Below are 23747 nucleotides of genomic sequence, written 5' to 3'. Positions count from 1 at the left end.
ACACATCAACATTAGCAGACAGCACTCATCATAAAATTCCTAATTCACAGGAAAGTAACATTTATAAAAATTAGAAAATTAAAATGGAATAACATATCTTAACAATTTATTCATCAAACTAAAGAGTGAAAATGAGGCTGAATCTCAATAAGTTTCTGAGCAGCTCATTTATTAGCTAAGTAAAGAAAGTCACAGATAGTGAGTTAATTAAATCATGTTTGATTGCAGCAGTGGAAGAAATGTGTTCAGAGAGCATAAACTTATATCAGATGATTAGTGTTTTGATGAGAACTATTGCTCAAAAATTTGAGAACGACAGAAATATCAATGATCAACTGAAAATCAAGGTAGGTTATTCTGAGTGGGTCATTTCCCTGACTCTTGATGGATTGACCTAAATAGTGATACTGCTTAATTGTTGGTTTTTTTGATGAGTCAATGTCAAGTTTGAAGTGACTGAAAAATTAGCTGCTATGGATAATCTGTACGCAACAACTACAGTTGAGAATATTTTCAAAGAAGTTGAGACAAAAACCTAGATGAGTACAACCTGAAGTGTAACCTGCTAAGATGTATTACAGCTGATGGTGGCAAAAATATTTGTAGAGGGAAAAAAAGGTTTAGTTGGACAAATTTATAAAGTTTGTGAAAATGAAGGTGTTTAAGGCCTGGTGTTATTCATTGTATTCATATTATTCATTAATATTTTGTGGAAAATCAATGAATTTATTACACATTATTGGACCAGTATGCTCAATGAAGCCCATTTATCCCTATAGCTTTCTCTTATTTTTTTGGTCAAAAGCAGAAGTTGAATTTCTTGATTTGTCTTCTCAACAGTTTGAGGGTTTAGCAGCGGTAAAGTTTTACTATGGAGTATTGAGATGGAGATACTCTCAGGACTGAGATTGAAATTTTTCTTTATAAGAAGAACCACCTTGAACCACTATGGTTTTGGATATTAGGTTTTGCTGTAGACTTGATAATATCTCAATGAATTCAACCTAAAATTGTAAGGCAAACAGCAATTATACACCAACATTATACTGTGGTAAAGTGATTTCAGTGACTACTCACATTGTTTGAATCATAAGTAATGTTAAGCTGTTTTATACTCTTTCCATGTCAAAAAATTTAATCAAGAAGTGAGGTCACTATTGTCTAGGCAATGATAGTCAAGCTCTACCTAATCAATTCATTGGGCTCTTGGAATTAATAAATGAAATTTTTATTTCTTGGGGGGCAATGTAACTATAGTTCTGATGAGGAGAACTCTTGGAAATAACATTGTATCTGTCAGTGGTATATCAAGTGTACATTGTGGCATCAATAACACTTTCTTAGCTGTGATTCATGGGGTCGCGGAGAGTCGGACACGACTGAGCGACTGAACTGAACTGAACTGAACTGAACTGAAGGACAAAAGTGAGGTAAGACTTCTGGTTGATGAAGAGGAGTTGCTAAAATATACAGAAATAGTACCTTGTAATTCTGGGAAATTCAGTCTCTCAAAGAATTTAAAATGGCTCTATACCTTTAATAAAACTACATTTTACACAGAAAATAGTCTGTTGAAAGCTGTACTGGCAGTAAGCCATTACCTTGGGCTGAAATAATTAATACCAGTTAAGTTGGTTGTATTCCATCAACTGTTTCAGGAATCATTTTGTCCTATAACCTTAGTTCACTAACATGTTTTTCTCAAGACTCTCAGAGTATCAGAACATTTAAAAATGACCAGGAGCTTAGACTTTTGGTCATTAGTAAGGGTTTCATAATAATATTTATTGTTATTAAGGGGCTAGTTCATGAACATTCACCCTATTACATTTGATAAAAGTAACATGTGACTGAAATTGCATGATGAAGAAACTGAGATGGAAATATATCTTCCTTAACTTGATATGATAGGAAATATGACCCTGAATTATTGTTTTCTGATTCATCTCTAGTGTGGCGTGTCTTTGTGAGAAAAGAAATAGTGGTGAAATGGGATTTGGAAATAATTCTTCCTTTGATAGAAAGAGAATCCATTCAAGTTAGATATGATTCTACCTATATATGGCAAAGCAAGGGTTTATGTGAATTATATGCTAGTAGACAGTCTCATTCTTGGTATCCTTCTTTGGTTGCTTTGCTTTTCAAATTCTGCAACTTTAAATGAGTCATCGGTATTCCAGCCATCTAGTCTTTAGCAACTACTTCTTATTCAATGAAAATGATTTGACTTGCCCAGAAGTTATCATGAGAACATTTACTAACTGCAACAGGAAATTTTCAAATGATCAAATAGTATTAGTCAAATGCTTATAAGGAACCACACTGACAAATATTCTCATTAATTTCTCTTGATGAGAGACAACATTATCATTTGACCCAACTAAGGGATTTTAGGAAAGCAGTGTTGGTCTTTCGTACTAATTTGTTCTTTTCATTTAAGTAAATACTTACTAAAAGAAATGTCTTACTTATAAAGTATAGCTGGTAGTAAGAATACGTATTTCACTGAATTCTTATAAGATCTGAATGATGATAGGTAGTAAGAGAAAAACATTCACACAGCAAAGGAAAAAAAAAAACCAAGTTTTGTAGAATGGATATCCAAATGGAATTATAGGGACTGATATTTCTGCCAAATTTAGTGAACCCTTGAATTTCTAAATACAGATGTTGTCATTCATCTAATTCTATTGTGCTATGGAGGATTATTGCTATCCTCATTCCTTAATGACTAAGTAAAATTCTACCCATCATTTTTTCCGATTTATATCAGTAAAATTTAGCTTCTCAGCATTACTTTAAAATTCAAATGCTATCCAATGAAATTTAGAACTTTGTTTTAAAAATTATAAAAAAGAGTTTCAGAAAGCGATGAAGATGATGCCCCCTTTCCTCTTTAGGTCTTTCTACATCATAAAATTTAGTTTTCTAAACCGATACAGAAGCATGTGAATGTTTATAATTGTAACCAACTTGCTCTATTCTCTAGTATTAGAAATCTACCTCCTTGAATGTATATATTGAAAAAGAGGTTTTGCAAAAGTTACAAAAATTAGAATAGTGTCCATGTCTTGTGGAAATAGCTTCCAAAAGAAAATACAATTTTGAAGAGGTGTTTTAGTTAACGATTTGTTGCTCTGATAGCAATGCTGTAATCAACATTTCAGTATTTCTAAACAATAACAACAACAACCAAAAACTGTTAAGATTTTTCTGTCATTCAGAGGAGCATCACTGACTTTCCTTTTCTCCACATGCATAAGGAAAAAGGAAGGTTTATAACTCTGGTAGAATTCTTATTTTAACAAAGAGATCAAAAACTTTATCTCATTTAAATTCAAAGTGGAAAAATTTTGTTTTACATTTCTTTTCTCAATCATAGTTGAAACCCCACTTGTAATAAAAAATTAATTTTATTAAAAACCTGGATGAAAGCTAATAAATTACTCTTTATCTCTTCCATACTATCCTACTCCCCATGCTTATTTAAGCATCACTTTGATATACATTATGCTAGTCATTCTGTCATTGATTTTGAATATTGTGCATCAATGTACATTTTATTTATACCTATTGTGACCAGTCATGATTACACATAACTCCTTAACTTGATCTGTGTAACAACAGCACAGAACCATTTCCAGATACACAATTTAACTTGTTACATATTATTTAAATGAGATTTTATTTTCTGGGGGAAAGGAGAAATTAAACTTTCTTCTTTTAAAACATCCAAGTTATTTGTGTGTTTCAATTTAGTTACTTCATCTTATATTACTATCTAATTCTGAGCTTTTTTGTCCAACTCATTCTTGGTATTTTCTGTAGTCCTCTGGTTATCTTATTATGTGTCCTAAATGCCCTTTATTTTTAGTTAAAAATGTCCAGAGCTGAAAGCCTTCCTTATATCTTTCATTGAGAGCTCCCTGTTAGCCCTAAGACTTACCTGGTCTCCTTAATGATGTGGGTCATCTCAGAATAGCTCACATATATGCAAAGACACATATGTGTACATGCACTCATGTGTAACACAAACATACACCATTTAAAAATAAAAGCAATATACATACTCCTTGGATTTGTGCTATATCTATGGCTAATATTGTTGTCAAGGCTCCTGTGCTGTTTTCTTTATCATCAAACCAGGAAATATCCTAAAGAAAAAAGAGAATTAAAATGGTTATCAAAAAATTCTTTGACTTGTGGTTGTGCTGTATTAACTTGTGCTATGTGCCTATTTGTTCAGTCGTATCTGACTCTGCAACTCCATGGACTACAGCCTGCCAGGCTCCTCTATCCAAGGGGATTCTCCAGGGAAGAATACTGGAGTGAGTTGTCATGCCCTTCTCCAGGGGATCTTCCCAACCCAGGGATCGAACCTTGGTCTCCCGCATTCCAGGTGGATTCTTTACTGTCTGAACCACCAGGGAAACGCTATATTAACTTTGAAAGCATTTATTTGCCTGCCTCTTTATTCACAGGCACTGAAAATTTGTGGAGCAAATAAATTTTGTTTCTTACTTCATGAAGATCTATATGTAGATACAAACTGAAGAACTTAAGCCCACCAGCTTGGACTCTTTACCATGCTACAACGCTATATAATAATTGGTGTTTAAAATGATCATTTTGAACTACTAAGGAATTTATAATTTTCCTGCACAAGTAATTTTTGTGAAGAGCAGATTTTACTAAAAAAGTAAGTCAATGCACAACACACTTTAGAAATATTTCCAAACTTTCTGTCTAAACTTAGAAATGATTAAAAAAAATCTGTTTCCTTCTCTTCAGGACCTATATAGGCAAGATTTTCCCTGACACTTCACATTCCCACCTAGATCTTATAAGTACTGGGCATTGTAAGAAGCTAAAGAGGCAGAAAGCCTGTTGTAAAACGCCTGCAGCCAAAAAAGCATGCAATTTGCTAGGTCAAAAATACACACAATAAAAGCATAATGTTATAACCAATTTCATTTTCAACATCAAATACAGATAGCACTTAGCACTTCTCAACTTGAGGAATGCTGATTTTCTTTCCTTAGCTATTGAATGTTTCCTCCCATGCACTCAAACTACTTAAACCTCTTATGGCTTAAAACTATGTGGAAATTGGCTCTAAAAATGACTGATTTTTAGTGAGTAAAGAGCAAAAGAATTCTTGAATTACTACAACCCAGCCAGGGCCCTGATGCTCAGGTAACAGGTTTCTGCCAACTAAGGAAACAAAAACAAGACAGATAGAAGGTGGTGCATTAATCATGCGGCTATGTAAGAAGAAAGCCCCTGTGGAGGAATATGGGAGGGGTCGGGGGATTGCAGTCTTAGCATGACATCACTACCCTGTAAACGCCTGGATTGAGAAGGTGTCCCAAACAATTTAGGGTTCTAGATGCTCAAAGAGCATTTTATAGAGATCACGATCTGCACTATACAGTAGTGGTGTTGAGAACAGAACCCCAGTCAAGAGCCTATCTTATTGTGAACACACATGAGCGGTCATTTTAACTACAGCGCTCCTGATCTAGAAGACATTACTTGGTTTTTATTGTATACTAGAGGGCTTGATCCCTGGGTTGGGAAGATCCCCTGAAGAAGGAAATGGCAACTTAACTCCAGTATTGTTGCCTGGTAAATCCCATGGACAAGAGGAGTCTGGTGGGCTACAGACCATGGGGTTGCAAAGAGTTTTGGACAGGACTGAGTGACTGAGCATGCATTCATAGAATACATATATGTGTATATATATATATAGTTTACACTGTGTGATTATTTCTATATTTTAACATGATATGGAATACCTAAAGAAGTTTTAGATACAATATAAAGTAAAAGTATAAAAAATAATTTATTATTTAATATTACATTCCGAATTCTGTTGTTGTTCAGTCGCCCAGTCATGTTGGACTCTTTGTGACCCCATGGACTGCAGCATACCAGGCCTCCCTGTCTCCCACCGTCTCCTGGAGTTTACCCAAGTTCATGTTCATTGAATCGACGATGCCGTCCAGCCACATCTCATCCTCTGACGCCCTCTTCTCCTTCTGCCTTGGTCTTTCCCAGCATCAGGGACTTTTCCAATGAGTCGTCTGTTTGAATCAGATGACAAAAATACTGGAACTTCAGGTTCAGCGTCAGTCCTTCCAGTGAATATTCATGGTTGATCTTTAAGATTGACTGGTTTGATCTCCTTGCTGTCCAAGGGACTTTCAGGAATCTTCTTCAGCACCACAGTTCGAAGGCATCAATTCTTTGGTGTTCTGCCTTCTTTATGTCCAGCTCTCATAACCATATGTGATCACTGGCTATCCCAAGTCATAGCCTTGACTATACGTACTTTGTTGGCAGAGTAACGTCTCTGCTTTTCAACATCCTGTCTAGGTGTGTTATCGTTTTCCTACCAAGAAGCAATTGTCTTCTGATTTCATGGCTGCAGTCACTGTCCGCAGTGATTTTGGAGCCAAATAAGAGGAAATCTGTCACTACTTCCACCTTTTCCCCTTCTATTTGCCATGCAGCAATGGGGCTGGATCTTATTGGTTTTTAAAAAAAATATTTAGTCTTAAGCCGGCTCTTCCACTTTCCTCCTTCAGTTTCATCAAGAGGCTCTCTATTTCCTCTTCGCTCTCTGCCATTAGAGTGGTATCATTCGCATAGCTGAGGTTGCTGATGTTTCTCCCACCTATCTTGAGTCCAGCCTGTAACTCATCCAGCCTGGCATTTCTCATGATGTGCTCAACATGTAGGTTAAACGAACAGGGTGACAGCAGACAGCTCTCTTGTACTCCTTTCCCCATCTTGAACCAATCAGTTTTTCCATACAGAGTTCTAACTGCTGCTTCTTGACCCGAATACAGTTTCTCAGGAGACAGGTAAGACAGTCTGGTATTCCCGTCTCTTTAAGAGCTTTCCATATTTTTCATCATCCACACAATCAAAGGCTTTAGCGTAGTCGATATAAGAGATAGAAGTTTTTCTGAAATTCCCTTGCTTTCTCTGTAATCCAGCGAATGTTGGCAATTTGATCTCTAGTTCCTCTTCCTTTTCGAAACCCAGTTGGGACATCTGGAGGTTCTTGGTTTGCATAATGCAGAAGCCTAGCTTGCAAGATTTTAAGCATGACCTTACTAGCATGGGAGATGAGTGCAATCATCTGATGGTTAGCACATTCTTTGGTACTACCCTTCTTGAGAACTGGGATGAGATTGACCTTTTCCAGTCCTGTGGCCACTGCTGGGTCTTCCAGGTTTGCTAACATAATGAATGTAAAACCTTGATGGCATCCTCCTTTAGGGATTTAAATAGTTCTGCTGGAATGTCATCGCATACACTAGCTTTATTAACAGCAGTGCTTCTTAAGGCCCACTTGACTTCACACTCCAGAATGTCTGACTCTGGTTGACTAACCACATCACCGTAGTAATCCGGTTCATTAAGATCTTTTTTTATACAGTTCATCCATGTATTCTTTCCATCTCTTCCATCGGTGGTAGGGGCATAAACTAGAATTACTGTGATGGTGAATGACTTACCTTGAAAAAGAACAAAGATCATCCTGTCCTTTTTAAGGTTGCACCCAAGTAGTGTATTTCAGATTCTTTTGTTGATGATAAGGGTTACTCTGTTTCTTCTATGGTATTGTTGCCCACAGTAGTAGATATAATGGTCATATGAATTAAATTTGCCCATTCTTGTCCATTTTAATTTGCTGATTCTTAGGATGTTGATGTTCTTACCATCTCCTGCTTGACCATATCCAGTTTTCCTATACAATACTGTTCTTTGCCGCATCAGATTTTACTTGCATCACCAGACACATCAACAACTGAGCATTGTAATCCGCTTTGGCCCAGCTGTTTCATTCACTCTGAGCTATTGGTAATTCTCCCCCACTCTTCCCCAGTAGCATATTGGACACCTTCAGACCTGGGAGACTCCTCTTTAGGTGTCATATCTCTTTAAAAGGCCTTTCATACAGTTCATGAGGTTCTCATGGCAAGTATACTGGGGTGGTTTGCCAACTACAGTTGCCTGGGAAATCCCATGGACAGAGGAGGCTGGTGGGCTACAGTCCATGGAGTCATGAAGAGTTTTGGACATGACTGACTGAGCATGCACAAACGCAATTATATGTATATATGTGTGTGTGTGTGTGTATAGTTTACACTGTGTAATTATTTTTATATTTCAGCATGACGTGGAATACCCAAAGAAGTTTCAGATACAATATGAAGTATAAAAAAGAATTTATTATTTAATACTATACTCCTGATTCTATAGTATAGTAATTGCTCTAATACATAAGGCAAAGGATACATATATGACTAGTCTTAGTACTTATCTGATGATAGTTCAATCAGCAAGATATCCAAACTTGCTTTTCAACAAGTCAGCAATTATTCACTCTAGGGCTTGCTTTTCAGCATAGCCCTATATGCTAAAACGCTTAGCAGAGTTTCTGGAACACAGCTGGTATTGAGTAAAAATTAGTTTGCTTCTTATCTTCCTGATGGTAAAATGATTATAAGTTAGGCTAAGATCCCCTGGAGAAGGGAATGGCTATCCACTCCAGTATTCTGGCCTGGAGAATTCAATGGACTGTAAGGCAATGGCAAGCCACTCCAGTACTCTTGCCTGGAAAATCCCATGGATGGAGGAGCCTGGTAGGTTGCAGTCCGTGGGGTCACTAAGGGTCGGACACGACTGAGCGACTTCACTTTCACTTTTCACTTTCACACATTGGAGAAGGAAATGGCAACCCACTCCAGTGTTCTTGCCTGGAGAATCCCAGGGATGGGGGAGCCTGGTGGGCTTCCGTCTGTGGGGTCACACAGAGTCGGACACGACTGAAGTGACTTAGCAGCAGTAGCAGTACACTCCGTGGGGTCACAAAAAGTTGGACACAACTGAGCAACTTTCACTTTCATTACGTTTTCTGATGCTAGAAAACCCATTTTCCTGCCAATAATTCTAATAGAAGTAAAAAACTACAGTAGTGGCATTGTAAGTGCTTGATATGTTTTTGCTCATTTAATCATCACAAGTATAAGACAGATACTACGATTATCCATATTTTATAAATGAGAAGTAGGAGGAACTGAAAGATTAAGTAACTTGCCCAAGGTCAAACAGCTGGAAAGAACTAAGGCCAGGATTTAAACCTAGGCAACCAAATGCCAGAATTTTTAATCAAAACCCTTTTCTGCCTCCCACCTAACTGAAGCATTACAGTTGAGTTTCATGATATGTTTTTCCTACTTCAGGATTTGTTACCTCAAATCTTTTTGGAGATTCCTTAGTGATCTCCACTAATGCCATCAACTATTGATTTACAGCCCCGCCCCCTCCTGCACCACCGCCGCCCTGCCCCGCTGCCGTGCCAAAGCCCTACCTAATTCAGTTTAGAGAGAAATAGACAAAAGTAAGCTTTGCATCTTTTAAAAAGCCAAATAGATCTATAGGCTAATATTTATCATTGTGTGCTCACTTGGTCATGTCCAGCTCTTTGTGACCCCATGGACTGCAGCCCATCAGACTTCTCTGTCCGTGGGATTCTCCAGACAAGAATACTGGAGTGGGTAGACTTTCCCTTCTCCAGGGGATCTTCCCAACCCAGGGATTGAACCCAGATCTCCCACATTGCAGGCAGATTCTTTACCAGCTGAGCCATAAGAGAAGCTCTTAAACATAATAAGCAATGAGTTATTTATAATCACTGAAGTCAGCAACAATTTGAACATTGTTTTCAACTAGAAGAATCTCAAGTGATCAAATAAAATAGCGATTTTATACCTACAAAAAGACCACACCTGATTCCATAAATACCTCAACTTCAACTGAGGTTTCAAAATGGTTATAAAAAGCACTGCAAGTTTCAGCATGCTTTCTAAGACTAAAAAATAAAATCTTATCTTAGGGGAAAAAAACAAATAACAGGAGTTAGGGCAAAACTGAACATTAGGAACTTCCCTTACTAACAGACAAAAGTGAAATTTCTAAGACACTTATGAAGAAAAGGCCAATTACATTACTCTTTTTTTCCAATAAAAAAGCAAATAAGCAAAAAGAGTGCTGAAGAATGAAGAGGGAAAACAAATGGTAGGCTGAAAGGGGCTCAGTTGAATTTATGGGAGAAATGAATAATATCTGCTGAAGAGCAGAGTTTCTATTTGTGTCTTTGTATGTTCTGAAGAAGGAGAGCTTATAGTTTACAGATAGGTGTATTCTCATGGGCAGACACTACTTAATCCAAGAATGTTACTCTCCTTGTGGTCACGTGGCTAATGCTAGGCAGAGGATTAATGTCCAGTATCAGCCATGAGGATGTTGGATTAATATCTACTGGCGCCTTTTAGGATACTCCACCAAAAGCATCCTATAAACCTCTAGAAAGAAGTTCAAAGTAATAACTGGAAAAGTTAAAATTTATATTCTTCTATTTAAGATACTCAGAAATTCAGGGAACATTTTCAAAAGTTCCTGGAAATTGAAAATAAATGTCCTTGAATGTGGAAAAACATAAATACACAAAGAAAAACAAAAATCAGCAGAAATTTTCAACAAATGGGAAATATAGTATTAGCCAATTAAAATCAAACCTAATTTCATCAAAGATCTAAGGTAAAAACATAAACTGTTCATAGAAAAAAAAAGTACAAGCTTAATGAGAATTACACAAGATGTGCAGTCTTTAAATCATTTTATGATCCATCAAGTAGATTTTTGTTTTTCTGGATTGAGTGCTTCCAGTTGTCTCTAACAGGACATTTTGAGAGAGGATGTTAGGTACCAACTGCTTCCAAGCATCAGGTTCTATGGGAAACTCACTCTTTTTTTTTTTTTTTTTAATCTGTAATCCCCTAACAGCACACAAAGGTGGAAGAGTTTTGTTACTCAGCAGTCCTTTGAGTACTACTGCTAAAAGTCACGGAGAAGGCAATGGCAAGCCACTCCAGTACTCTTGCCTAGAAAATCCCATGGATGGAGGAGCCTGGTAGGCTGCAGTCCGTGGGGTCGCTAAGGGTCGGACACGACTGAGCGACTTCACTTTCCCTTTTCACTTTCACACATTGGAGAAGGAAATGGCAACCCACTCCAGTGTTCTTGCCTGGAGAATCCCAGGGACAGGGGACCCTGGTGGGCTTCTGTCGATGGGGTCACACAGAGTTGGACACGACTGAAGTGACGCAGCAGCAGCAGCAGCTAAAAGTCACAAGATGTAAAAACTGGTTTTGATGACTCAGCTGGAGGGATAGTAACTCTACTTTTGAAAAGAAATGACCCTGGCAGGAAGCTATTTGCTCCTGCATGGTGAGCTCCGGTGACAGAAAGTGTGGCAAAGGGCTTCAAGTGATTACTGGCTTTCAGGGTAACCCAACACACCTCAGCCTCCTGGAAGAATTTTAGAGGTGCCAATCTGAGACATTCCTGCCATTTGCCCTCACGACTCCCTTTTCAAGATTATTATTTGATTCACCTATTTTTAGTTATTTCATAGGTATGAATGATTGTGTGTGGCAAGCTAGACAGATGTTATCTGAATTCAGGACTCTTCTGATGAGGGCAGAAAGAATGACTGCTTTAAGAAGTCAGCAGTGAATGAGCACTATAGAAATTAACTCCTCCTTTTTAAACATATTCCTCGAGATACTGTAGTTTTTAACACTCCTTTTCAGTTTTAAGTTAGCCTTCCATTCTGATTCCAGAACAATGTATACATTGAAAGAGATTTTTCAAGATAAATGCAAGGAACAAGGAGTGAACTCTAAATCTTATTTTCTGTGAGTTGCATTTTTGAACATAACAATTTTTGACTTGCTTCTGTTAGGAAAGTACACCACAAGAATTCCGATGTCAGATGCTGCTTGGGACACAAAAAGGATGCTTTTAAATGATCAAAGGAAAGGTTATGTCAAGAAAATGTTTATGAAGAAAAACTAAAAACTAGAACATTTAAAAATACATTTTAAGTAAAATAAGATAAAAACAACTAAACACCAACCTGATATAACATGGCTTTAAATGCCAAGTGTCTTAATCTCATGGTTAAGATTTCACCTGCTCTGCCATAAAATAATCCCTGGAAAAGAAACAAACAAAAATTTACGTTTATTCTTAACTGTCTTTTCCATTTCTTTGGAATATTTAGTTACTATATTTACTTATTTGTATTTTGTTTAGTTATATCTAGTTACTATTTTTAACTCAAATAGGATGACACAAAACAGTAATCACATACACAGTTAATTCAGTTAAAAGCTTACCTGAATAAAATAACTGACAAAGCAAATAACACCCAAAATTACAAATATCATGGAATAAATTTCTGCATCATGTTTTAATGTGGTTTTATCATCATTTTCAAACATCTGAAAAGGAGTAGATTTTTTAAATCAGGTGATTGGAGGAGAATATAAAAGAAAAAGACTAAAATATCTAATCATCAGGATTTAAAAAATGAATTTCAATGTAATAATTTCCACATATTTCTGGGGGAAAAAATGCACCTTATTCTATCCTCTACTTCATTACATAAAATAAAAAATAACTCACTACTTTAATAAAAAATAACTCATCATAAATCCTCTCACTTAAGATATATCAATAAGGGATCAGACAAATGAGTCCTCTGCTATTCATATGACTGTATATTTTCAAAGAAACTATTGAAATTAGTTTTCTAATTGAAATATTATTTCTAATAACTCAGGTTTCTTAATATTCCTCTATTCAGAGTACCATCTGCAATATGAGACCTTTAACATATCTCTGCAATATGAGACCTTTAACATATCTCTAGAAATTGTTCCTAAAATTAGTAACTATACATATATTGGTATCTATGTTGACACAGCATCAACAGTCTTGGACTGTTGCTGTTGTTAAAACTGAAGACTTAACATGGCTCTAATAAGATCCTTGAATTCATCAGCTCTCCTGGGTCCCCAGCATAGTCCCGAACTCCTTATTTCCCATTTCTGACTGGTAATAAAAAATGGTCATTGTTCATACCAGTTGAAAGAAAGAGTAGCTGTATTTGTCTCTTTTATTACTTCAGTGTTTTGGAATGCTGATACAGCACTGGAGTCAGAATTAGAAAACAAAGCAATTTCTTTACTGATTGCCCAGTTAACAAGGTACAGCCCAACACTTCACAATAGAGGCTGGCTTATCCCCTGAGAACATTAGCTAACCTTTCTATCATGGATCCCACACTAGGGGTGACCCACTACACGTCTCAATTTTCCCCTTGTTGAGTTTAAGTACCCCAGATCTGTTCTCTCAGGTCACACTTTGTTTAAAATGGTTAAAAATATTAGCAAATTAGTTTTACTTACAGTTACAATTTTTGCAAAGATGATGGAAAATATTGGATGAACAATTCCATTTAGAACAGAAGCCAGTGTCCCCAGAACCACAGAAGGCCATTCAGACTTATATAATTTAAAAATTTTTAATAGAGAAACTTCAGGAAGATTTGTCTATAGATAAAATGAAATACCTTGGTTATAACCCCAGTTTGAGAGCATAATGGAATCTAAAGAAGTTAGCCCATCTTGAACAGATCTATAATATAAAATATCAAATATAATAGGTAATAGAGAAGCAGAATTTCTCTTAGAAAAAATTTACTGCCTATAATTTCTCTTAGAAAAAATTTACTGATAACGATATCAAAACATAAAATAAATTTTATACAAAAGTGACTGTGCAACTTATCACCTTTTGGCATTTCAGTCAGTCACTATCATGAAAAAAGTATAAATTAACACACATGTGCTGATAGCTAAGACTTTAGAAGAAATGACAGGCATATTTCCCTTTACACTTGTTAAACTGGATTGAATATCATGGCCTAGCATAGGACAAAATCTAGATAGGAACTAAGCATAGACAGAAGGTAAAAGTTTTTCTAGCATTTTAAGCTTGAAAGTTTTCTAGTTTCATGACTATTTATGGAAACATTTTTCTAATACTTTGGTTAAAAGCTTGTTTTGGGGTGGCTGGATGGCATCACCAGCTCGATGGACATGAGTTTGAGTGAACTCCGGGAGTTGGTGATGGACAGGGAGGCCTGGCGTGCTGTGATTCATGGGGTCGCAAAGAGTCGGACACGACTGAGCGACTGAACTGAACTGAATTATAAGTTAATTGCTGCAATATCTGAGTAGGTTACTTACAGTCACCACGGTTCACTTTCCTTATCTTTTCAAGGAAGATAACAGTTCCTATCTTACAGGACTGTTTTGTTTTGTTTTTTTAGTTTTTATTTTATATTGAAGGATAGTTGATTCACAATGTTGTGTTAGTTTCAGACATACACCGAAGTCATTCAGTTATACATGCATCCACTCTTTTTCAGATTCTTTTCTTACGTAAGTTACTACAGAATAGTGAGTAGAGTTTCCTGTGCTATACAGTAGGGCCTTGTTGATCATTATTATGTATAGTAGTGAGTATATGTCAATGCCAGACTCCTAATTTATCCCTCCCCCATACATTTCCCCTTTGGTAAACATAAATTTATTTTCTAAGTCTGTGAGTCTGTTTCTGTTTTGCAAATAAGTTCATTTGTATCATTTTTTTTAGGTTCCACATATAAGTGATATTATATGATGTTTGTTTTTCTCTGATTTACTTCTTAGTATGATTATCTCTAGGTCCATCTGTGCTGCCTCAATGGCATTATTTCATTCATTTTTATGCTGAGTACAGGATTGTTTTCAGAATTAAGCTTAACTCAGTATTTGCACACAATAAATACCTAATATCAACAACCTCAGATATGCAGATATATCCACTCTACAGGAGAAATGAAGAGGAACTAAAGAGCCTCTTGATGTGGGTGAAAGAGGAGAGTGAAAAAGCTGGCTTAAATTCAACATCCAAAAAACTAAGATCATGGCATCGAGTTCCATCACTTCAACGGCAAATCAGTTCAGTCGCTCAGTCGTGTCCGACTCTTTGCAACCCCATGAATCACAGCACGCCAGGCCTCCCTGTCCATCACCAACTCCCAGAGTTCACTCAAACTCATGTCCACAGAGTCGGTGATGCCATCCAGCCATCTCATTCTCTGTTGTCCCCTTCTCCTCCTGTCCCCAATCCCTCCCAGCATCAGAGTCTTTTCCAGTGAGTCAACTCATTGCATGAGGTGACCAAAGTATTGGAGTTTCAGCCTTTAGCATCAGTCCTTCCAATGAACACCCAGGACTGATCTCCTTTAGAATGGACTGGTTGGATCTCATGGCAAATAAATGGGGGGGAAATGGAAGCAATGACAGATTTTACTCTCTTGGGCTCTAAAATCACTGTGGATGGGGACTGCAGCCATGAAACTAAAACACACTTGCTCCTCAGAAGAAAAACTATGACGAACCTAGACAGCATATTAAAAAGCAGAGATATCACTTTGCTGACAAAGGTCCATATAGTCAAAGCTATGGTTTTTCCAGTAGTCGTGTATGGATGTGAGAGTTGGACCATAAAGAAGGCTAAGTGCAGAATTGATGCTTTTGAATTGTGGTGTTGGAGAAGACTCTTGAGAGTCCCTTGGACTGCAAGGAGATCCAACCAGTCAATTCTAAAGGAAATCAATCCTGAATATTCATTGGAAGGACTGCTGCTGTAGCTGAAATTCCAATACTTTGGCCACCTGATGTGAAGAACTGACTAGTTAGAAAAGACCCTGATGCTGGGAAAGATTGAAGGCAAAAGCAGAATAGGGTAGCAGAGGATGAGATGATTAGATAGCATCATGGACTCAATGGTCATGAATCTGGGCACACTCTGGGAGAGGACACGGAGGCCTAGTGCACTGAAGTCCTTGGGTTCAAAGAGTCAGACATGACTTAACGACTGAACAACAATAAATACCAAATAAATGTTAGCTATTATTGATGTTATTGTGAAAGGAAGGATAATGTTATGAAAAATCTTGGGTCTTATACAGAGAATGAATATTGCAAGTAACACTGATATCTGCCAGTCCTTCCTGATCCATGGAGGGTGCCATGGGGGAGGTAGTAGTCATGATGATCAGAGGATAAATAACATAATAATGATCTCTCCTTTCTCTTATCTGGAATACCTAGGGGATTTATTTAAGAAACTTCAAAAATCTTGTGAATAAATTCTGTGGTGAGTAATTCTTTTGAATAGGAATGTAGGTAGCGAAGTACTAGGCATTTTATATGTTGAAACTTCCTCATGGCATTCACTGTTGAAGTAATGAAATTTATCAACCTGATAAACCAGAGAAAGATTTCAGGTTTAAGATATAAAATAGTATATAATTCTTGTTTTAATTTTAGTCTGGCAATTATAATACAAACTCTATTGTTTGAACAAAAGAACTTTTAAAATTCTAAAGCCTTTAAAGTCTATTTTCAGGATGGCTAAACCAAATTTATATTGGGGGATTCCCTAGTGGCTCAGATGGTAAAGAATCTACCTTCAGTGTGGGAGATCTGGGTTTGATCTCTGGCTCGCAAAGATACCCTGGAGAAGGAAATGGCAACCCGCTCTAGTATTCTTGCCTGGAGAATTCCAATAGACAGGGGACCTGGTGGGCTACAGTCCATGAGGTTGCAAAAAGTCAGAAATGACTGAGCAACTAACACTTTCACTTAATAATTTGATTATCTATTATCTTCCTTTCTGAAGTTTTCTGAGGATTATCATCATAAAGAGCTTCACTTTTCAGTTAGGTCACTGTCCAACAGAATATAGAGACATTTTAAAAGTTCTATTCCAACTCTTTGTGAAGTCCTAAGCATGGATTTTCTTTTTTGTCAAACTCTTTACAAAATTATCTCATTTTGTAATGAAATTACAAGCATGTCCCAGGACACAATACCAGTACAATACAGAGCCAGCTAATGTAGGAGGTCTATCAGCTTCTCTACGATACCTTTTTACCTCTAAAAATATGAAAAAGATTGAAAAATGGGTATTACTTAAATAATGCTATAAAGAGAGAAAATAATAAATTGAAATAAAAACAAAATGAAAAATTGTAGTAAAATCATGAGAGTCTGGATTACCTAACTGTGTTACAGGTTATATTAATAGCATGTTTTAAGAGAACTTGATATAAAAATATATGAAATTAGAGTCATTTTATAAAGAGATAAGAAAGGATTTTTAAAAGTTAAAAAAACTCTTAAAATTTAATCGGATATATTTTAAAGCTTTATTGAGTTATAATTTTCATACAAGCTACACATATATAGAGTGTACATTTTCATAAGATTAGACTTCAGTCAGTACACACCCATGAAACTATCACCACTGTTAACATAATGAACATACTCCTTACCCTGGTAAGTTTCCTCCTGCTTTTCTAATCCCTTTCTTCCACACTTCTCAGCTGGTTGTGCTCTTCCCCTACAACCACTGATATGTTTTTGTCACTATAGACTGCTTTGCAATTTCTACAGTTTTTTTTAATATATATAAATTAAATCACATAGTATGTACTCTTTTCATGTGGCTTCTTTTTGTTCAAAATAACTGCTTTGAGATGTTTTCATGCTATTCCATGAATTAATATTTCATTCATTTTCATTGCTGAGAAGTGTTTCATTGTTTGGATATACCACAGTTTACCTCTTGAAATAAATTTGGGTTATTCCAAGTTATGGACTATCACAAATAAAGCTGCTATGAACATCCACATACAAGACTTTGTGTGGAGATATGATTTCATTTCTCTTGAGTGCACATCTAGAAGGACTTCCCTGGTGACTCAGTGGTGAAGAACTCTCCTACGAATGCAGGAGACATTTGATCCCTGGATTGGGAAGATCCTCTGGAGAAGGAAATGGCAACCCACTCCCATATTCTTGTCTGGGAAATCCCATGGACAGAGGAGCCTGGAGGACTGCAGTCCATGGGGTCGAAAAAGAGTTGGACACGACTTAGCAACTAACAACAACAAAACCTAGAAAAAGAATGGCTGGATCATAGGAGGTGCATGTTTAACTTTTAACGAAACTGCTGAACTATTTTTCCAGATTGGGATTACTACTTTTTATTCCCACTAGCAAAATGTAGGGTTCCAGATGCTCCACATCACCACCAATACTTGGTATAGTCTTTTTAGATTTAACTATTCTAAAAGGTGTATCATGACATCTCAATTATAATTAATTTGTTCTTCTCCAATGCCACCTTATGCAAAGAGCTGACTCATTTGAAAAAACCCTGATTCTGGGAAAGATTGAGGGCAGGAGGAGAAGGGGACGACAGAGGATGAGATTGTTGGATGGCATCACCAACTCAATGGACGTGGGTTTGGGTAGACTCCGGCAGTTGGTGATGGACAGGGAGGCCTGGCGTGCTGTGATTCATGGGGTCGCAAAGAGTCAGACACGACTGAGCGACTGAACTGAACTGAATGCCTAATGAAGGACAGGGAAGCATGGCATACTGCACTCCATGGGGTTGCAAACAGTCAGATACGACTGAGCGATTAAACAGTAACAATGCCTAATGATATTAGGCATATTTTCATATGCTCATTTCCCATATGCATATCTTCTTTGGCAAAATGTCTATTAAAATATTTTGCTCATTTTCCTATTGGGTTGTTGGTATTCTTATTACTGTGCTTTGGGAGTTCTCTGTATATTCTGGATACAATTCCTGTATCACATATGTGACTTACAAATGTTTTCTTACAGTTTATAGTCTATCTTTTCATTTCTTAAAAAGTTTTATTGGGAGTTTCCTGGCAGTCCAGTGGCTAGAACACGGTGCTTTCACTGCCAGGGCCTGGGTTTGGTCCCTGGTCAGGGAACTAAGATGCTGCAAGCCTTGTGATGCAGCCAAAAAAAAAAAAAAGTTTTGCAAATAGAAATTTTCTTCATTTTGAAGTCTAACTTATCCATATTTCTCTTTTACAAATTGTGATTTTGATGTTGTAGCTAAGAAATCTTTGCTTAACTCAAAGTCATAAAGATTTTCTACTATATTTTCTTATGAAAATTTTCTATTTTTAGCTTTTCAATAAGGTCTGAATTCCATTTATAGTTAATTTTCATCTGAGCTTTGAAGTATGCATTGAAGATGATTCTTTTGAATAGATAGGTATTTCTTTCAGCATCTTTTCTTAAAAAGACTATATATTTTTGAGGCTTCCCTGGTGGCTCAGTGGTGAAGAATCTGCCTGCCAATGCAGGAGACACAGGTTTGATCCTTGGTTAGGGAAGATCCCACATGCCACGGAGCAACTGGGCCCATGCTCCATAACTAGCCTGTACTCTAGAGCCCAATAGTCACAATTACTGAGCCTGGGTGCTACAACTTTTGAAGCCTGCACACCCTAGCGCCTGTGCTCAGCCACAGGAGAGGCCACTGCAAAGGGAAGCCCATGCACAACAACGAGAGGGTAACTCCCATTCGTGGTAACTGGAGAAAAGTTTCCTCCCATCAACGAAGACTCAGTGCAACCAAAATAAAAAAATAAAATTGGAAAAGACTATATATTCTGTATTGAATTTCCTTTGCACTTTTGTCTAAAGAGCTGACTATATGTGTGTGGGTCTAATTCTTGATTCTCTCTATTCTGTTCTATTGATCTATTTCTCTATTTTTGTTCTAATAGCACATTATTTTGATTACTATAGCTTTATACTAAAAATTGGAACTAGTAATTATAAATCCTACAACTTTGTTCTTCTTTATGAAAGTTGTTTTTCTCATTTTATCTTTTTGAATTTCCATTTAGAATCAGTTTGCCAAATTCTGCAAAAAATCTGCTAAGATGTTGACTGGGATTGCTTTGAACTATGGACCCAATTTGGGAAGAAATGACTTCCAAATAATGTCAAATCTTTTTATTCTGAAGCTCAGACCCTCCCCCGGCATCCTAAAGGACAGATTTCAAGTAAACTTCACCAGCAAGGTACCTTGGCATCTTCTTTGTTAGCCACTGAGTCATTTAGTTGCAGGGAATAAAGAGGGCTCTTCCTTGGGTCTCTGACCCCAGGGATAGTGGTTGGCACTTTTTATCTGCTCCCTCGGCATTCTTTAGCATTCTCTTAATTTTAACTAGCCAATTCCTATTACTTTAATTCCCTAATGATTCGTTACACTAAACTGTCTCTGTACAAATTGTGTGGTTTCTGTCTTCTGACTCAACCCAACCTCCTATTAATTCTGTTCTAAAATCCTACTCCATATTTTCTATTTCATTATTTTTTTAATAGTCTCTGTTCACTTTTCATTGCGTTACTGTAGTCTGAAAAAATTATTTACAAATATGGCCATGGAGCTGAGGTTTGGCTTGCTTCACTTGGTGAGACTATATCCTTCCTTCCAGGCTCTCAGTTTTCTACTCGCTATAGCACCAGGCACTGGTAACCAAGTTTGTAGCCTTCTTTTACTGCCGCTGCTGCTGCTAAGTCACTTCAGTCATGTCCGACTCTGTGTGACCCCATAGATGGAAGCCCACCAGGCTTCCCCGTCCCTGGGATTCTCCAGGCAAGAACACCGGAGCGGGCCGCCATTTCCTTCTCCAATGTGTGAAAGTGAAAAGTGAAAGTGAAGTCGCTCAGTCACGTCCGACCCTTAGCGACCCCACGGACTACAGCCTACCAGGCTCCTCCATCCATGGGATTTTCTAGGCAAGAGTACTGGAGTGGCTTGCCATTGCCTTCTCCACTTCTTTTACTACTACATATAAAATAGGTAATTAATGAGAACCTACTATATAGTTCAGGGAACTCTACTCATTGCTCTGTGGTGATCTAAATGGGGAGGAAATCCAGAAAAGAGTGGCTGTGTGTATATGTATAACCGATTCACTTTGTGGTACAGCAGAAACTAACACAACATTGTAAAGCAGCTAAACTCCAATAAAAAGCCAAAAACAAAAGAGTAGACGCACGATTGAAGTCCAGCTAACCACTTGGTTCTTCTGCTCTGTTTCTAGTAGGTAGAGATATTTATCTTGTTTTGGAGCCTGGATATGTCTTATTGTTTTTTCCCTTTTTATGTTTTATCTATCATTACTACGTGTATGGAGCACAGCAGTTGTATCAGAGTGTAAATTTACCCTATCATTTTCTCTATAAGTCTGAGTTGCTTTTTAATTCTGTGTTTTTCACCTTTATCAGATTTTAAAATTCCACTTTATATACCTAGTGAATTTTCAGACTTCAAGGTGGACTTTCATGCTGTTTTTAACAATCACAGTGGGAAGTCCAGTAACTCTTACCAGATGTTTTAACATAGTGTTTTTTATACTCTTGCACAGCATTTCACAAACTCTTATACAGTATAAACTCTTGTACTGTCTTCTTATACTCAGGCCTTTTGCCATAGAGACAATTACCTATGCTATTATTTACTTAATATTGTTCTTTTAATGTTTACATAAATGCATTTTTTAAAGAAAATTAATAGATAAACACACATATAAATGTGAATGCTATGTATGATCACATACCTAAAAAGGGAAAAAACTGCATCTAGAATTAAAAGCAACAGACTGGCAGTGCCAGAGAAAGGCGGAGGAGGAGGTTTGAGGCAGGTCATCCCAGGGCTTCAGACTGACAATGGATGAGACTGAGAAGAGTGGGCAGGAATATGGTGGGAATGGCTAAGGGGTATTCAACCTCAAGTATCTGACAACCCAAGGAGAAGAAGGGAACTCCAGTTTGTGAGAAACAGTGAGCCAAAGATAAGAGTGGATGATATGGGAGCTGGAGTTTAGGAAAAGCGAAGCTAATATTCAGGGACTGAGGTGAGAGATTTCATGGTGTATGAGTTTACAACTGAAAAGCAGCAAAAGGGCTGAGGGAGGTTGCCTGGGGTTGAGGAGAGAGCTGCACTTAGGGAATGGGGAGGCTGGAAGAGTCACAGGCTGAGGTGAGATGGAGCTATGTTTTATGAAAGAATGCTGAGGGAAAGAGTTAGAGTGGCAGCTCAGGTCCAAAGAAGGTGCTGGGAATTTTGAGAAAAGGGAGGATGAATGGGAAAGAGAAATTAGACTTGAGGTAAGAAAGACGCTTGCTCCTTGGAAGGAAAATTATGACCAACCTTGATAGTATATTAAAAAGCAGAGACATTACTTTGCCAACCAAGGTCCGTCTAGTCAAGGCAATGGTTTTTCCCGTGGTCATGTATGGATGTGAGAGTTGGACTGTGAAGAAAGCTGATCGCCGAAGAATCGATGCTTTTGAACTGTGGTGTTGGAGAAGACTCTTGAGAGTCCCTTGGACTGCAAGGAGATCCAACCAGTCCATTCTAAAGGAGATCAATCCTGGGTGTTCATTGGAAGGACTGATGCTAAAACTGAAACTGCAATACTTTGGCCACCTCTTGCGACGAGTTGACTCACTGGAAAAGACTCTGATGCTGGGAAAGGTTGGGGGCGGGAGGAGAAGGGGACGACGGAGAGTGAGATGGCTGGATGGCATCACTGACTCTGTGGACATGAGTTTGAGTGTACTCCGGGAGTTGGTGATGGACAGGGAAGCCTGGCGTGCTGTGATTCATGGGGTCGCGGAGAGTCGGACACAACTGAGCGACTGAACTGAACTGAACTGAAGAATGAAGACTGAAGAGGTAGTACAGAGAGTTATTAGACATAAGGAGGCTTAAAGGAGACTGATCTGGACTCAGGAAGAGCCTGGGGGTAGGTGTAGGAAAGCAAGCATGGGAACAAGTAAGTACTCCTTGCCCAACTGAACAATGCTATTAGGGTTGCACCCTGGGGTTGAAAGACTGGATCCTGTATCTGCTAATGCTTATCTGCATCCAGTGAGTGGAGGGGATTTGGGTCTTAATCTGACTTAAATTGACCTTGAGCATCACTGTTAGTACCACACCACCCGAGCCACTGTTTTAACCCATGGTTTGCCATATAGGAAAGGATTCTCACAAGATTTCTTGCCCCAATAATGACCTCTGACATCAGTGCAGTCTTACTGGAAGGCTTCTTTTTTACAGTAACAGTAATGTTAGAGTGAAGTTCTGCAAAGACTTAGGTTTGGTAACCTAATTGCTATAATAACATTTTATAATAAATACACTCTAAATATAAGGATTGTATCAAAATTCATTGGAGAACATGTTGGTAATTTGTTGATAGTTGACCCATTACCTCTTTATATTGGGTGGATTCCTCAAACTTGTCAGTAAAATCTGACTTCATGCTATTCACAGAGCACAGAGGAATTGAGCTGGTATCTTTTTCAGCAGAATAAGCCACCGATTCTATCTGTTCATCAGCTTTTTTAATATCCTTAAATGAAGAATACCCATGTTACTCCCAGAATAATGCCTTAAAAATTCAAAGCAACTCTATTAAGCATCCCTCTAAAATTGTACTGCCTTTGTTACTGAAAGTGGTGTATTTCTGAGGAGTTCTTGATGAAGTTTTTAGACTCACTACAGAACCAGTAAGTCCAATTCATACTAAAATGTTAGTGAGTGACAATAGCTTATTGTGTCTTTCCCCCCAAAGCCCTGTATAATTAACCACAGAAAATAATGCCTTAATTAAAAACAATTATTCCACTAGTAAGAACAGATCTTAGTAAAATGAGCTTTGTGAGGGCGATGACTCAAATATACTCTTTCTCTCTCTGATTCCTTCTTCCCAGCCTTTTCTGGAGCTTACAAATTTATAACATATAGTTAGGCACTCAAATGTGACGCTGGCCCTAGGTATGAGATAGATCTCAGGAGACAATAACACTTTGCAGGCTGGTCACTGCTGCCCATTCCAAACAAACGGT

At 37.6% G+C, this 23747-nt stretch overlaps 1 protein-coding gene across 1 annotated transcript in view; it reads right to left on the bottom strand.

Annotated features, from left to right (window-relative positions):
• ABCB5 (ATP binding cassette subfamily B member 5) overlaps positions 1-23747 on the bottom strand; it is a 128796-nt gene that overhangs the window by 40911 nt on the left and 64138 nt on the right. Inside the window, exons 15-19 of the mRNA XM_055420559.2 lie at positions 23111-23251; positions 13335-13478; positions 12261-12365; positions 11999-12076; positions 4071-4154 (exon numbers count right to left, since the gene is read on the bottom strand). Coding sequence (XP_055276534.2) covers positions 4071-4154; positions 11999-12076; positions 12261-12365; positions 13335-13478; positions 23111-23251 — 552 coding nt within the window. The remainder of the gene's footprint in view (positions 1-4070; positions 4155-11998; positions 12077-12260; positions 12366-13334; positions 13479-23110; positions 23252-23747) is intronic.

Source organism: Moschus berezovskii, chromosome 3, assembly GCF_049115385.1.
Source record: "Moschus berezovskii isolate FMDL1 chromosome 3, NW_MosBer_1.0, whole genome shotgun sequence".
NCBI lineage: Eukaryota > Metazoa > Chordata > Mammalia > Artiodactyla > Moschidae > Moschus > Moschus berezovskii.
Note: the sequence above shows the minus strand (reverse complement) of the source record. Positions and strands in the feature narration are given on the sequence as shown.